General features: G+C 33.5%; 1 protein-coding gene across 2 annotated transcripts in view; it reads left to right on the forward strand.

Annotated features, from left to right (window-relative positions):
• Positions 1-11,423, forward strand: part of WDR35 (WD repeat domain 35) — a 54,937-nt gene extending 43,514 nt beyond the window's left edge. The window contains exons 20-27 of one of the 2 annotated variants that reach the window (XM_033125584.1): positions 341-487; positions 1,135-1,267; positions 3,194-3,304; positions 4,243-4,407; positions 5,289-5,429; positions 6,052-6,208; positions 9,818-10,058; positions 10,369-10,826. In XM_033125584.1, coding sequence (XP_032981475.1) covers positions 341-487; positions 1,135-1,267; positions 3,194-3,304; positions 4,243-4,407; positions 5,289-5,429; positions 6,052-6,208; positions 9,818-10,058; positions 10,369-10,519 — 1,246 coding nt within the window. In that variant the 3' untranslated portion in view covers positions 10,520-10,826. Of the gene's footprint in view, positions 1-340; positions 488-1,134; positions 1,268-3,193; positions 3,305-4,242; positions 4,408-5,288; positions 5,430-6,051; positions 6,209-9,817; positions 10,059-10,368 lie in introns of both variants that reach the window. The other variant, XM_033125583.1, reaches the window with a different exon arrangement.
• The last annotated feature ends 5,352 nt before the right edge of the window (positions 11,424-16,775 follow it).

Here is a 16,775-nt window from a genome sequence, read left to right on the forward strand (position 1 = left end):
TATATATATTTGGTTTTTAAATAAGCCTGATCATGTCTAAGAAACTGATGAAAAGAAGTGATTATTATTTAAACCATTATTTTGCTAAGGCAATTGGAAACCCAGGACACTAAAAGGCCGGAAGTTGTTTCCGTTTTCCAATTCCAGCTTCTCCCCATGGCTTCTTACCTGGCAGGTTAAGTTTCTAAAACATTTGGAGAGTTACCTCTCCAAAGAGGTCTGTTCACTGCTGTTGTATCCTCAGTGCCCTAGAACTGAATCTAGCACATAGTAGGCACTTGATAAATCTTTGTCAAATGAATGAATGAATAAATGAATGAATGAATGCCATTGTTTGTAGAGATCTTGCTATTGGCCTCCGGCAGAAATTAGGAGATTGGTTTAGAGTACTCCAACTCCTGAAAACTGGGTCTGGTGATGCAGATGACAGTCTTCTTGAACAAGCCCACAATGCCATCGGAGACTACTTTGCTGATCGACAAAAGTGGTAGGTAACCTGTCTGGACCACCTCCATTCGCTGCCACTTGAAATGTGGCTGCCTGAGGACTGACCTATGAAATAATGCAAGGGAAATGAAGACCGTCCTCCTGGATCCTAAACTTCAGACAACTCTAGATTCATGCTGGGGAGCATGAGATCCGCAAAGTTGTTAGATAAGCACTGTGCCACTTAGGGTTTCCAAACTCACAGAGCTTGTGCTTAGATCCAGGCAGCTCTCTACTATTTGGGACCACACTGTGCAATTCTAAGACATTATATGATTTATTTCTGAGAAAGTATTTTATGTTGGCTTATTTTATTATAGACTATTTTCAGAAATCATTGGTTTCTATTTTTAAGTGTTCATTAGGATCAATATGCTTTTTAATTTATAACAGTGTTTGGAAGTGCAACTGTGTATCAGATTAAACCAATATTAAGACTCTTCAAAGAATATTGTAACTAAAATATGTTTCACAGTCTTTAGCTCACCCTCCACCCCCCAATTTGTATGCTTCCAAGACATTCTGTAACTGTGGATGATGACTAGATCAGTAGTAGTAATTCTAATGAAGGAACAGTTTTTAGTGAAAGTGCTTATTTATCAGGAAGTTCGCGTTAGTTTAAAAAGTTTTCTTTTTTCTCCCCCATAGGTTGAATGCTGTACAATATTATGTGCAAGGCCAAAACCAGGAACGCTTAGCTGAATGTTATTATATGTTAGAAGATTTTGAGGGTTTGGAGAATCTTGCCAGTTCACTTCCGGAAAACCACAAGTTGCTTCCAGTAGGTAGTGGAAATTCTAGTTTTTGAGGTTAGGTTACATTATAAGGTTTTTGTGTCATAGGCATGAAGTAGGCTCTGTAACAAAGAAAATTTAAAATTAACCTATATAGTTTCTTAGACATGGAATGACGTGTTTATTTTAATTGTTAAAACAGTATATCAATATGACAGAATGCTTGACAATGGAGGGGAAATCAGTCATATTCCTACCACTTTCGCAAGCTCACAGTTTTGTGTACTCCTGCAGTTTTATAAAATAGCTTTTAAATGTTAGCTGAACACATGAAGTATTTACAGATGAAATGATATGTTGTCAGAGATTTGCTTCAAAATCCCCAGGCGAGGTCTGGGGATTAGTGTGTGTGTTCATGTATGTTTGAAATTTTCTATAACACAATTAAAAAGATAGCCTGACTTTTGTTAGGTTATAGTAACAATAAAGTACGTATTTAATGTTAAAAAAGAAACTAAAAGCAGAATTCTCTGCAACTTTGTTTTGAATGTTCTTGTTAAGCCTCTGAATTAATTGTTGAATGATGTTAATGAGTTAGTATTTTATTTGTGTTATCTAAAATGTAAATTACTGAGATGTATAATACCTACAGAGTTAGTAGCTCTGAACTGCCAGGTGTGGACTATATCAGTTGTGAGTTCTGCCACAAAAATGTTGTGTATTAATTAATAGATGAGCATAAAATTCTGATAATTCAGCTTTCCCTATTGTGAATTAGAGCCGTTATCCCTGTAATAATGGCATTTCATGCACCTGTATCTCAATTCTATGGGTTTCCTTGAGTGGGAAACTGAAATTACTTATTACCCTGAGTATAGGGACAGTGTATCCCGCACAAGTGTCATCTGTTAGGGGTGTCTGATGATGCTGAAAGATAATTGCTGTAGAGTATCCAGAATCGTAATATTACAGAGTAAATAGTAATTATAGCTATAATAATAATTAAATAATTAAAAATTTTAAGTAGTACTGCAAATTTTAAATCAAGTTTTGGAGTTTTTAGTAGTATGGGAAAATGTACATAATATTTAAGTGGGAAATGCAGGATACAAAACTACATATAGTATGATCACAATATACATACACTCTCATACTTACATATATATTCATAGGACAAAGATACTAGGAAATTATATCAGACTATTGCGAGAGGTCTCCTATGGATAGTAAGATTATGAGTAACTTTGCATTTTTGTATTTTCTAATTTTTTTAACCATAAGAATGTATTACTTTATAATCAGAAAAACATAAGCATTACTTTTGAAAAGATAGTTGGATACAAAATGTACTTTTGTGATATTTCCCAAAGTATTTTAGAAGTGGGTTGGAGGGAGAAAATCTTTGGCCAATTAGATATTCAGAAATTAAAAAAAATAATAATTATCTGGAAATGGAGAGTACAGCCAAATGGCTATGATGGGTTTCTCCCTCCTTGCTACCACCCTCTGAGAGAGCTCTGTTTGGGGTCCAGCTTCGGGACCTAATGAATGGCCAACTTGTCTGGGGCATTCTTTAGAGAGAGATTGGAGAGCTCTGTGAATGTGAGATTTCCCTTAAGCCTCAAATTAACAATTACCTTTGATTATACCATCTATTGCCTTAAAGGGGTTCGTTAGAGCTTGATGTTTCTGTAAACCAGCTACTGAACTGAGAGAAGAAAAGAGTGCAGTATCTTTAGGACCTAGTTAAAAACCAGATCCCCACGTGAGCCAGGGAAGCCCTGGTTTTATAGAAGGTGATGCCATGGCATCCATTCTGGTTTGTAGCCTCTGTCCCTGAGTCTGTTTAAATGAAAAATTACTGTAACCACCAGTAAATTTAATACTAATAGGTCCCCATGGAGTTTCGTAAATTAAAATATAAGCGATTTCCTTGGTATGTGAAATCTGATAGTATTGTTTTAACCTTACAGGAAATAGCACAAATGTTTGTGAGAGTTGGAATGTGTGAACAAGCAGTGACTGCATTTTTGAAATGTAATCAACCAAAGGCAGCAGTGGATACTTGTGTGCATCTTAACCAAGTAAGGAACTGAAAATTAAAGTCTCCATAGTCATCCTTTACAGACCATTGCCATCGTAAGGGTTAGAGAGCTTGACACGAATTTTGTGAAAGGTGCCGGGTAGTCTCTTACTTCGTTGAGGACAGAGAAAATATTGGAGTTTACACTTACCTCTTGAAGTGCCACCGTCAGGGTTGACCCAGTCACAGCTACTTCAATGTGGGAACATGAATAAACCCTGTGCTGTTTTATTTATGTCAGTGTTCGTAAGTTTTTGTCTGGCAAGTTTTTGTCTGGAAGTAATTTCATAATTTTCTGCATTTTTGGATTTTGTTTCCAAAGAAGGACCAAGTAATGGTCATTGCAAGAGGAAAGAATTGAGTTACTTTATCAATATTTATTTTGGCAATTCTATACTCCTTTCCCTTTATAGAAAATGTGTACCTGATATTTTTAAGGACTGGAATTTAACTAAAATATAGAATTGTTGTTGAAATTGTTGACTATAAATGTGTTCTTTTAAGTATTTTCTTGAAGTATTTTATAAAGCTCCATTTGCTTTAGAAAAATAACTTTTAAAAAATAAATGTTAAATCTGATAGGACATTTTCTTAGCTGAAATTGTATGTTTTGTTTTACTATAAATGTATTTTTTTCTTGCTCATAGTTTGTGCAAAATTAGAATTGTAAGGTTAATGTAATTATAAACGCTGAAGCTTTCCTTTTCAGACGTACTTTGTAAGCAAAGAAGAGTCTTAGATCATTTAATCATTTTGATACATGTTTAACTTATGAAACTTTTAATTGCTCTTATTTTAATTTGATTTTTAAAAACATGCCAGTTTTTAATTTTAATATAGTATTATTTATTATTGTAAACTTAAAGCTTTATTGTGTGAATTTTATGACCTATGTGACTAAATGCTTGGGTAACTGCATGGTATATTTTTCCCCCTCAGTGGAACAAAGCTGTTGAATTGGCTAAAAATCATAGTATGAAAGAAATTGGATCCCTGTTAGCGAGGTATGCGTCTCATTTATTGGAAAAGAATAAAACTCTCGATGCCATAGAACTCTATCGGAAAGCCAGTTACTTCTATGATGCTGCTAAACTGATGTTTAAGGTAATGTAATGTCTTGGTGAGTATTTGGTTTGTTCTAGTTTCCAGTGTTTTCTTACATACTAAAGAACACATTTTCCATTTTCTCCGGAAACAAATATTTGTGATAGCAAACCCCTCTGGTTTTACTAGTATTAATACTATAACTATGTGTTATCTTAGTATTATTACCTTTTACTAACAAGACTATTTATTAATATTCATACCTTATTGATACCTAAACAATTATGTATTTACTTAATACTGACGTTAACAAAGAATTATAGAATTTTTAGGGACCATAAAGTACAAAATCCCTTAACTGGGAATTAAATCCTGTTGATAATACAGTTTTGAGTCCTTTTAAATACATGTTTCAAAGACACTGCACTTTTCATGACATGCATTTGGCAAGAGGATAACTAGTACAGTATTAATGTATGCAAATTTGACATTCTATTCTGTTCTTTTCCCATTTGCTGTAATGTAAAAGGAAAATTCTCCCTCAGAGATGTTTAAATAAATTAACACTTCTGGAGGATGTACCATGTTAAAGCCATCTTATCTCTGTGTACTTGGAACATTATTTTAAAAATCTCTGTTATGGAAAATATTACCCAGTCCATGGAAGCTTTCTTCATTCTGATTTATTTGACAGCCTCTATTGTTTCCTAAGATTGTTATGAGTTCTGACTCCAAGGGCTAAATACCAAGAAAGAACTAAGTACTTGTCAGTGCTAAGGAAAAGAAAATGGGTTTTAAAATATTTATTATAAGTGGCTGGTGTTTATATTTCATCCTACTGGCTTTCCTCCTTCTTTTAGATAATCAAATTTCATAAATTATTATATTTGTACACATATAGATTAAGAAATATCTTCCCCCAATTCTTCAAATATTTAAAGATTGCAGACGAAGAGGCAAAGAAAAGAACTAAACCTTTACGTGTTAAGAAGCTCTATGTACTATCAGCTTTACTTATTGAGAAGTACCATGAACAAATGAAAAATGCCCAACGAGGAAAAGTTAAAGGAAAGAGTTCAGAGGTAAGGTAGAACATTAAATAATGCTAAATCATCTGAAGTGTTTAAGAAAAAAAAAATCAGACTTCTCTTTATTTAATTTATTTACATTTATTGTCTTAATGATACAAGGAAAAGGAATGACTGATTTGAAATTAGTAATCAAATTTTAGAAATTTCTACTTGGAAATATTGAAAATTATTTTTTCTAAAAGACGAATCTATAGCTTCCTTTAATTCCTCACTTGTAAATCCTTTCTAATCAGTGAATCCTAAAAACTTGCCTAGAATATGTACATGATTTTAATGTGAAAATGAATCTCTTAGTAACTTAAAGTTTAATCAGTTTTATTTTAAAATTTGGTCATACATGGGGGGAGAATCCCTTCACGACGTATACATATAGCAAATCACCATGAGGTACACTTTAAATATCTTAACAATTTTGTTTGTCAGTTATACCTCAATAAAACTGAAGAAAACATATGAATTATAATGGAGAAATTACGTCTGTAGTGCCAGTTTTGTAATGATTAAATCTGCTAACTTACATATTTTAATGTATAGCAGTTTCAGATGTTATCTTCATTGGAAGGACCATTGTTACAGCTGTGCTGACAGACAACATGGTCTCCTTTACTTCTAGGCCACTTCTGCTTTGGCTGGTTTGCTGGAAGAAGAAGTTCTGTCTACAACTAGTCGTTTCACAGATAATGCTTGGAGAGGGGCCGAGGCTTACCACTTCTTTATACTTGCACAGAGGCAGCTCTATGAGGGATATGTTGACACTGCATTGAAGACAGGTGGGCAGATTACCTAATGTGTATGGGATGTCTATAAATTATAAATCCAGTAGGAAAGGGCAGCTCCTTCAATCTGCCCTTATATTAATTTCAACAACATTGTTTCCCTTTGGATTTATTTTCACATGTTAGAGATTTGCTATCTATAATTTGTTTTGTGCATTCCCCTTTTTGAAGTTCTTTTTATTTTTTAATACATAGAAAGCAATATGTATGGTTCACAGAAAAATGAAAAGTTTGAGATAAGGAAAATGAACATTTATAGCATTCACTATTCTATTCATTCAGAATTAAACACTTAATAGCCCAATCCAGGTCCTTTTGTGTGTATGTGCATATATATTATATAAATATTTATATATACTGTATAATAATACATAGATATTACATAAAATATATATTTAAGTAAATATATATTTAGTTTGTATAAAATAAATATATACTTTTAAATAATTTTTTTTTACAATATTAGGAGTATGACAGACTATACTTTTGTGTACTTTTTAAAAATACACAATGTGTAAAATATTTCCACATTAGTAGATTTCTACATAGCATTTAACTTTGTTTATTAGTTTCACGTATACAAAACAACATAGTGAATATAGCATTTAACTTTTTAAAATAAAAATTAGACTTACGTAACAGTTTCAACCAGAACAGAAAAAAATACAAAGAAAAAAGTAAAATAATCCTGTAACTCAGAAATAATAATTTCCAACATTTGGGTGAATTTCCTTTCTGACATTTCTCCATTTGACATTTGTGTACAGTCTTACTGAAAATAATATCATACAATATATGCTGTTCAGGGGCTTGCTTTTTTACCTTAACAGTATATTGCAGTTATCTTTCCATGTTGGTAAACAGATCTATGCTATCATTTTTAATAGCTATATAATATGCTGTCGTATTTATATACTATAATTTATAGAAGATTTAAAAAAAATTTTTCTTTTTATTGGGGAATTTTAGGGAACAGTGCGTTTTTCCAGGAGCCATCGGCTCCATGTTAAGTCATTGTATTCGATCTAGTTGAGGAGGGTGCAGCTCAGCTCTAGGTCAAGTCATTGTTTTCAATCTAGTTGTGGAGGGCACAGCTCCCTGGCCCATGTGGGAATCGAACCCGCGACCTTGGTGTTATGAGCACTGCGCTCTAACCACTGAGCAACCCCCCAGAGAAGATTATTTACATGCAGTATCAAAATCTTTATTTCTGGATTAATCATATCCTAAAGTTTAGGTATATTAATTCCAAAAGAGCATAATTATGAGCACTGTCTTATAAACCAAAACATATGAATGACTAAACCATTACAGTGCTTTCAGATGGGCCATGACAGCACTGCCGGCACTGTCACCATCCACCCCCGTCTTTCTGTATCTCATTGGTTGGGTCACTGTGAAGTCATCAGTCTGCTGCTGCTTTCATCACCAACACACATCACCGCCAATAGATCATCAATCTCTATTATAATGGCATGACCTTTAAAAGAGACCTGTGAGAGAAATTCTTTGATTTTAATGTTTCTGGAATTCTATAGTGATGTTTTTTCTTTTCTTACTATTTTTGTAAGAGCTCTTTAGAAATTATATATAGCAACCCTCTGCCCTATATATTGATTTTTTCCTAGCATTTATTAGTTATAATTACTTAAACTCCCTAAGTTTCAGTTTCTCTTTGTGAAAAGTGGGGATACTATCTCCTCCATAGGGTTCTTTGGAGGATTAAGTGAGAAACTCACAAAAAGAAAATTCACTTCTTACAGTGCTTGGACAGCTAGTGGGAGCCCTCAAGAAGTGATAACATGTGATGATATATATGCAGAGTGTTTTCTGATATAGTCCTCTCAATCAGTCTTGACAGCGGTCATGGTCAGGAAGTTCTTCACTTTGAGGTTATTAAATATCACATTTTTATTATAACTTCTTAGTTATCCTAAAACCATTTATTGAAAACTTACTCTTGCCTCACCAATTTGAAATTCTTCCTTCATGAAACTAAATTCACACATATTCTTAATCTCTTCCTAGATTGTTATTTTTGAGTCATGAATTTCTATGTCAATACTGCCCTCTAATTTACCTTACTTTTTACATTTTAATATCTGGAATTTCAGATCACCTTCATTACTCTTCTTTTTTGAAAAAAATTTTGGGTAATCTCTTGCATTTGTTCATCCAGATTAACTTCAGAATCTTTTTGAGGGTGGGAGGAGTTTCAATGAAGTCCCATTGGATTTTGAATTAGAATCGCATTATTTTAATGTATTAATATTGGGATCATTGATATATTTACAATACTGAGTTTTCCCATCCAGAAACATAAATTTTTAAAAACCTTTTGTATGTCTGTGTTTCTGTCTAAAGTTCTGTAGTTTTCTTACATGCTCTGAACATTTCTTTTGCAGTTTATTCCTATTTTTATTGTTAGCAATGGGACTGGATTTTTTTTCTAATTTATCAGTGATACATAGAAATCATTCTTATTTTTATGTTTACTTTATAACTGACCTTCATGTAATTTTAACTGATTAATATGTGATATAAATTATACACTATTTAAAAGTTACATTTTATGTAATTTGTGCACAATTTCTAGACTTTCATAAGATAAATTAGACCTTTAACTTGAGATTCTTCATCTACTATGTGAAGATATCCATATGCTTTAATATTTTTGTTTTCCCGTGATAAAATGATCTGAAACAATATATGCCCTGTAAATTATTGCCTATATATCTGTAAAATTGGAGGATATTCTTTATTATAACTGAATGAATGTACTTTTTGTAAATTTCTTGAACTTTGTTATGAACATTTGGCCCCAAAACCAGTTTATAGGCATCTAATTGTAAAATACGTGAATATATTATTTTAAATTGTTTTATGAAATTTCCAATATTATACTATAACAAGATATTTTTAAGACTGCAAAGTCTAGAGAAGAACAAGATACAATTTTGTTACCAACCTGATATTAATTCTACAGTGCATTTTTAAGAAAGAGATTATATCTCCAGTATAGAAAAGCTTAAAATAAGATACGATAGCTGTCAAAATAAATTGTCCGAACTGACAACTTACAGGCTCATTTTCACTTCTTTTTTCTCAAATTTCTGTTGTTACAAAAAGACAAACAGAAAAGCAATAATTTGTTCAAAGAAACACAAAGAGAAAACATATGATTTTATAGTTTGCTTTTTTTTATGGAAAGAAACATGATATTTTAGTCTTCAGGAGTATGACTAACAGTATAATATTAATTTATTTTTTCTGGAATGCCACAGAAATTTCTAACATATTTATATGGAAAAAAAGATGTGTGTTTTGACACCGGATATTTTTATTTGTGTTTATACTTCTAAATGGCCATGTGCATCCTTTGGTGATTGACGTGTTACCAGTACCTGAGCTGTTAGCTGGCCTTACGGAACCATGGTGATCATGTAGTCTGCTTCCTCCTGCTAGTACTGCCGTCTCCCACAACTGTTTTCTTCAGGTTTGCTAACGTTCATGTAGGTTAAACCAAAAGCAGCTTGGCATAGAGTCCTTCCCATGAACGATCATGATGACTTTTCAAAATCCAAATTGTTCTCTCTTTCCTAGCTCTTCACCTGAGAGATTATGAAGACATTATTCCTGCCGTTGAGATCTACTCTCTGTTAGCACTCTGTGCATGTGCCAGTAGAGCTTTTGGTACTTGTTCAAAAGCTTTTATTAAACTTGAATCTTTAGAGAGCCTCAGTTCAGAACAGAAACAGCAATATGAAGATCTTGCTCTAGAAATCTTTACCAAACATACTCCAAAAGATAACAGAAAATCAGAATTGGACAGTCTTCTTGAAGGGTAAGTGAATCGTAATTGTGATTAGAAAATGTCATTCTACCTTATTAGAAACTTGGGTTTCTATACGTATAATAGTGTGATGTAATAATAGAAATACTAAATTTTGAAGTAATTTACCTTAATATTATGCCCTATTTTATTTAGCCTTACAAGTGTATTAATGCTTTGTTTTTTCATCGTAAGAAAAGTTTTTATTTGACGTTTACCTTGAAATGTTTTTCATTCCCCCATTTTTTAATGTAATAAATAAAGTTTTAAGTAATTAAGGCTTTTAAAGTGTAATTAATTGGTTTTCCTCTTAATTTTACAGAGGGGAAGGGAAACTGCCAACATGCGTTGCCACAGGAAGCCCAATCACTGAGTATCAGTTCTGGATGTGCAATGTATGCAAGCACTGTGTTCTGGCTCAGGAAATAAGTAACTACAACTTCTGTCCCTTATGCCATAGCTCAGTAGGATAAAGAAATGACACATTGCGTATTACTGTAAAATATATGTAGCATATATACATGGCCATAACTGTATATAATAAGGTTGACTTCCATATATTTTATGTGAAAATCAGCATCATTACTTCATAGTTGTATTTTTACACAATTTTGTGTAAAAATTTTATGTAAAATTACAACTATGAAATAATGATGCTGATTTTCATGCAAAATGTATGGAAATAAACCTTATTTCCTATCTATCTATATATCCACCTATCTTGTAGTTGGTTACATAATACGATGGACATATTTCAAAAAGAATTTTTTCTTACAGTGCACAGTTACTAATTCACTAAAAAATCTTGGCAGAGGGATAGGGGAAGCATGAAGTGAGGTAAAGTTGTATTAGAAGGAGCTTAATTGTAATATTGAAATCTGCTCTATCACTAGCTGTATTTAATTAAATAACTATTGAATGTCTTCTATATTTTATTTCAGAAGTGAGGAAAAGGCATTTTAAGACTTTTTTATAATTTGAATTGTTTCTAATAGACTTATTTTTTTTTATAGCCTCTTTTTTTATCTACCCTTTTAGTCTAATCTAAGAGATGGCATTTGGCATTTGCTCTTCATATTATTGTGCAGAAGACTTGGCTCTATTTATGATGATATAAATTTATGCAAAACACCCATTTACAGTTATAGTTTCAGTTGAAACATTGTCCCCAGCTGGACCCTTCTCTCACGCACTGGGAAGTGATTCTTGATATATATGTTTTGAGATATTAAATTAATTTAAAAAAGAAAAAGTTGTAATCAGTAATGTGTAATTTCTTCCCTATTTTATATAGCTAATAATATTCTCCATTTATTTCTCATGAACTTATGTCCTGTCACTTTGTTGCTGTACACCAAACTCTAGCACTATCTCATCAAGACTATTTGCTAATGTTTAGTAGAGGCAATAAATAAAGGGCAATAAGCAACCTTGTTATTGCAGCTGTGATACTTACGTTAGTTAACTCTCTCAATGTGACATGTTTTTGGTCCTTTAGAGACAAGTCTGTTGCCGATTGAGAATAGTGAGCTATGAGAAGAGATTTAGAGCCTAGATGAGTTCACAATAAATAGCAGGCTCATGTGCCTAAATAAAAGGAGAAGACCAGAAGTCTTAGAAGTCTCTGTATTCATTTGCCTTGTGTGAAGTTACCTTGATACAATGGCAGCCTCCAGATACACTACCAAGCAAGCTATTCCAGAGGTCATGGAACAGAAAGTGTTAAAAACCAAATGCGGATTCCCAAATTGCATGGTTTATTGAATCAATTTGAAATACACAGTGAGGAACAAAGAGAAAGTGGTGGGGTAGATTAACATTATCGGTAGGGTGCCAGTGGGGTAGAAAGCTTACGGTACCTGAATCCTGAGTTATGTATGTACTGTTCTTATGTCTTGACTCTCATTCTGCTTCATCACTTCCCCTGATAAGACCCGAGTTGAGGTTTGAGCCCGGGGTCACAGTGCTGGAATGTACCAGTGATGTCACACTTGCTCTATAGAAGAGGCCCTGGGGCAAGTTTACCTGGTCACAGCTGTAGATTGCCACTTAGCGTGCTGAACAGTCATGGATTCAACTGTATTTCTTGGGTGGAGGACTGGCCAGAATAAATGTCACCAATGGGTAATTGAGTCAAGACCTCACACATACTAAATGCTTTATAAGTTCTCATTTGCCACTAATTCCATGCTGCCTGAGTGCTAGAAATTTCCTTCTATTTCAGATAGATCCTGAGTTGCTGTTGCTACTTCTTGTTCAGTTTAATATAGAGCCCAAAATCTCTAAAAACAACCTCTCATACACTGTAGCCTTACTTGTCACATATGTGTATGTATATATACACATACACATATTTTATATATACAGGTATATATTCAGGCATATCTTTTGTATTGTAAAAACTTATGACTGTTTGGGATATATATATAAAGTTTGGGTGATCTGCCATAATTTCTTGCTTGAAAATGGTACTATAGAAAGATCCATAGTATGAGTTGACACGGCTTGTTTTATTCAACATTAAGGAAATTTCAGGATAACAACACCAACAAACTCTCCCCTGATAAACAGGGCAAAGAGAAGCAAAATTGTCTATATAACAAATACTTGGAGAGAAGTTGGATAGACCAATGAGGCAGTATTTTCATATATTGAAGACAGTATATGAAACAGTTATATTTTTCTCTTCTTGTAATAAACATGAACTGACTCCCTTTAAGTAATGCTAAGTTGTTCTTTATCATAAAACTTGGCCTGAATTCTGTTAAAGTAGCATGGTAGGCCAAAGTACTGAGATGACAGAACCAACTGATAAAGCTATATAAATAAGCACTGTGTCTAATAAGCAACATAGCATTGTTTTTTTCTTTTTTAAAGATCTTTTTTTAAAATTTTATTAGTTTCAGGTGTACAAAACAATGTAATAGTTAGACATTTCACCCCTCACAAAGTGATAACCCCCCACCTCCAATATATTGCCCCGCCGACATCGTATATATCTATTACAATTCCATTGACTCTATTCCCTATGCTGTACTCCATATCCCGTGACTATATATATATATATATATATATATATCTGTGTGTGTGTATATATATATATATATATAAAATTATAGTTGACATACAATAGTATTCAGCTTCAGCTTCAGGTGTACAGTACAATGGTCAGGCATCTACACCATCCAGGAAGTGGTCTCCCTAATAAGACATGTGCCCATCTGACACCCTACAAAATCTTTACAACATTATTGATTGTATTCCCCAAACTGTCTTTCATATCCCTATGGCAATATTGTAGTTACCAATTTGTGCTTTCTAATCCCCTCCCCTTTTCCTTCATCCCCGCCCCCCATCCCATCTAGCAACCATCAGTTTTTCCTCTATATCTCTGAGACTATTTCTGTTTACTTTGCTCATTTATTCAGTTCTTTAGATTCCACATATAAGGGAGATCATATGGTATTTGTCTTTCTCTGACTGACTTATTTCACTTAGCATAATGTTCTCCAGGTCCATCTGTATCATTGCAAATGGTGAGATTTCACTCTTTTTTATAGCTGAGTAGTACTCCATTGTATAAATGTACCAGTTTCTAAATTCAGTCGTCTACCGATGGGCATTTCAGTTGTTTCCAAGTCTTGGCTATTGTGAATAGCACTGCAATAAACATAGGGGTGCATATATTTTTTTGAATTAACATCTTGGATTTCTCTGGATTGATACCTGAGTGGAATTGCTGGGTCATAAGGTAGTTCTATTTCCAGTTTTTTGATACCTCCATACTGATTTCCAAAGTGGCTGCACCAATCTGCAATCCCACCAACAGTGCACAAGGGTTCCCTTTTCTCCACAGCCTCACCAGCAGTTGTTTGTTGATTTATTGATGATAGCCATTCTGAATGGAGTGAGGTGGTATCTCATTCTGGTTTTTATTTGCATTTCTCTAATGATTAGTGAGGTTGAGCATTTTTTCATATGTCTGTTGGTCATCTCTATGTCCTCTTTAGAGAAATATCTGTTCATGTCCTCTGTCCATTTTTTAATTGGCTTTTTTGTTTTTTTGGTGTTTTATAAATTTTGGATATTAACCACTTATCAGATGTATTATTGACAAATATCTTCTCCCATTCAGTAGGCTGCCTTTTTGTTTTGTTGATGGTTTCCTTTGCTGTGATAAAACGTTTTAGTTTGATGAAATCCCATGTGCAACATAGCATTGTTGACCTGTATGCTATCTTGTACAAATGCTGACTTTATTATACTTTTTTTTTCTAAAATACACTTTGAAATTATCTTTTTGTATTCCAGGATCTGAGATGTTTGGTTTTATGTGTCATTAAATGAAAAAATATGAAAATAGTTAATATTGAAGTAAAAAAAATGACTAGTATTTATCTTGTTTCCTTTATCTAGAATTTATAGATTACATGGTATTTGTTTTGTTGATTTAAATATTTTGGTGGGGGTTGGTTAGGGCGGTGTTGGGCTCCAGTGTGGATAAGGGAAGAAAGGGACAGGAGGTATAATAGATGTACAATATCACTTTTGCTACCAAACAGTAAAAGCATCAACAGCCACCATCCATAAAGGTACTAGGCAAACATCAGATGACTAGAGGTTAGAGTGAATTAATCCTTATAGGTCACACAGAGTTCTCACTAGAAATGGGGGAAATTTTATGTTACCAGACTTTTAAGAGAAAATCAAGAGTCCTTAATTTGATGGTATAGCTCCAAGATATTGGTACTGAGTTTCTAAAATGCAAATAGCAGTATTATGCTGCCCCCTACTGCCTATTCTTATGATTATTTTCTCAATTCATTTTTAAAAAAAGAAATTAACAGTTGAGTGTAAAAGTAACACATGTTCATGGTAGAAAATTTCAAAAATACATAAAGAGTATAGATGAGAAAGTAAGAATAGTTTTAATAACCTTTTAAAAAAATAAAAGGTATTAATTTTAATTGAATTTAAGAGAAGAAAAAACTAGGTGAAACTGAAGAAATTGCTGTACTGTTTTCTTCATAAAAAGAGCTGTTCTTGAGATTTCTCTAAAGGTAAAAGAAAGAGTACAGATTAAGAGACTTTTAACTACTCGTTTCTTATTTGGTATAGTTTAAATTTCTAGTTTGTAAAATTTAGAGGAATTTAGAGAAAAATGAGATACCTCTACACACCCACTATACTTACATAAGTCAAAATTAAAAAAACTGACAAGTGTTGGTGAGGATGTGGAGAAACTGAAACCCTCATACATTGCTGGTGGAAATGCAAAGAAGTACACCTACCTCGGAAAAGTTGAGTTTAAAAGTGCCCTATATATTCTGGAATATACATATGTATATGTGTATGTGTATGTATGTGTGTTTGTGTGTGTGTATTTTTTAGAAATTTTATTTTATTTTACTTTTTATACTGCTACAGTTAACAAAAAGGGAGTTTTATTGAGGCTCCAGGGCCACGGGGCTCAGGTAGAAGGCCACCAGGTGGGGGAAGGAGGAGCCCATGGAGGAGCCTCATTTGACTTTCTTCTGGGGGCACAGATTGTTGGTGTGACCACACTTGTGGTAGTTGACAGCATGGGGTTGCAGGCAGGCAAAGCACTTTTGGCTGATCTTGTTGCAGTTGTATTTCTGGGTGAGCTGAAGGAAGCTTGAAGGAAGCTGGAAGCAAGGCTTGATGATGCCACTCTGCAGGTGAAGTAGCAAGTGCAGGTGGACTCAGGAAGACAAGCATGAGAGTTGGAGAAGGACAGCCACTGAACCTGGCTCCATCACCTCAGTTGCATGGACAAGTCCTCCAGTATCCTAAAGACTAGAGATCTCAAGTGTGATGAAGATACCATGTCAGATTCCCTGGTGTGTCTACTATTAGATGGACACACCAGCCCCGCCTGCCCCACGGAACTCCATCTCTGCATTTCCTGTTCTTATCAGATAACATGATCTGCAGATATTTTATCCCATTATCTGTGTTGTCTTTTTACTCTGTTGATAGTTGTTTCTTGCACAAAAGTTTTTAATTTCCATGAAGTCCAATTTGTCTATTTTTTCTTTTGTTGCCTGTGCTTTTGGTGTCATATCCAAGAAATCATTGCCAAATCTAATGTCATGAAGCTTTTAGCTTGTTTTCTTCAAAGAATTTTGTAATTTTTAGCTTCTACATTTAGGTCTTTAATCCATTTTGAGTTAATTTTTTTTTTAACATGGTGTTAGGTTAGTATCCAACTTCATTCTTTTGCATGTGAATATTCAGTTTTCCCAGCACCACTCATTGAGAAGACTGTCTTTATGACATGCTGTTTTGAATACTATAGCTTTGTAGTAAGTTTTGAAATCAAGAAGCATGAATTCGTCAACTTTGTTCTTTTTCAAGATTGTTTTGCCTATTTGGGATCCCTTGAGAGTCCATGTGAATTTTTGAATGGATTTTTCTATATCTGTAAAAATATCACTGGAGTTTTGAGGGATTTCATTGAATTTGTAGATCGCTTTAGATAGTATTAACATCTTAACAATATTAAGTTTTACAGTCCATGAACGTGGGATGTCTGTTTCAGCAATGTTTTATAATTTTCATTATACAAGTTTTCACCTCCTAGGTTAGTTAACTCCTAAACATTTTATTCCTTTTGATGCTATTATGAATAGAATTGTTTTTTTAATCTCTCAGTATTGTTCATTTTACCTAATTTTTACTAGAATTAAACGTATTTAAATTACTATC

Source organism: Rhinolophus ferrumequinum, chromosome 13, assembly GCF_004115265.2.
Source record: "Rhinolophus ferrumequinum isolate MPI-CBG mRhiFer1 chromosome 13, mRhiFer1_v1.p, whole genome shotgun sequence".
NCBI lineage: Eukaryota > Metazoa > Chordata > Mammalia > Chiroptera > Rhinolophidae > Rhinolophus > Rhinolophus ferrumequinum.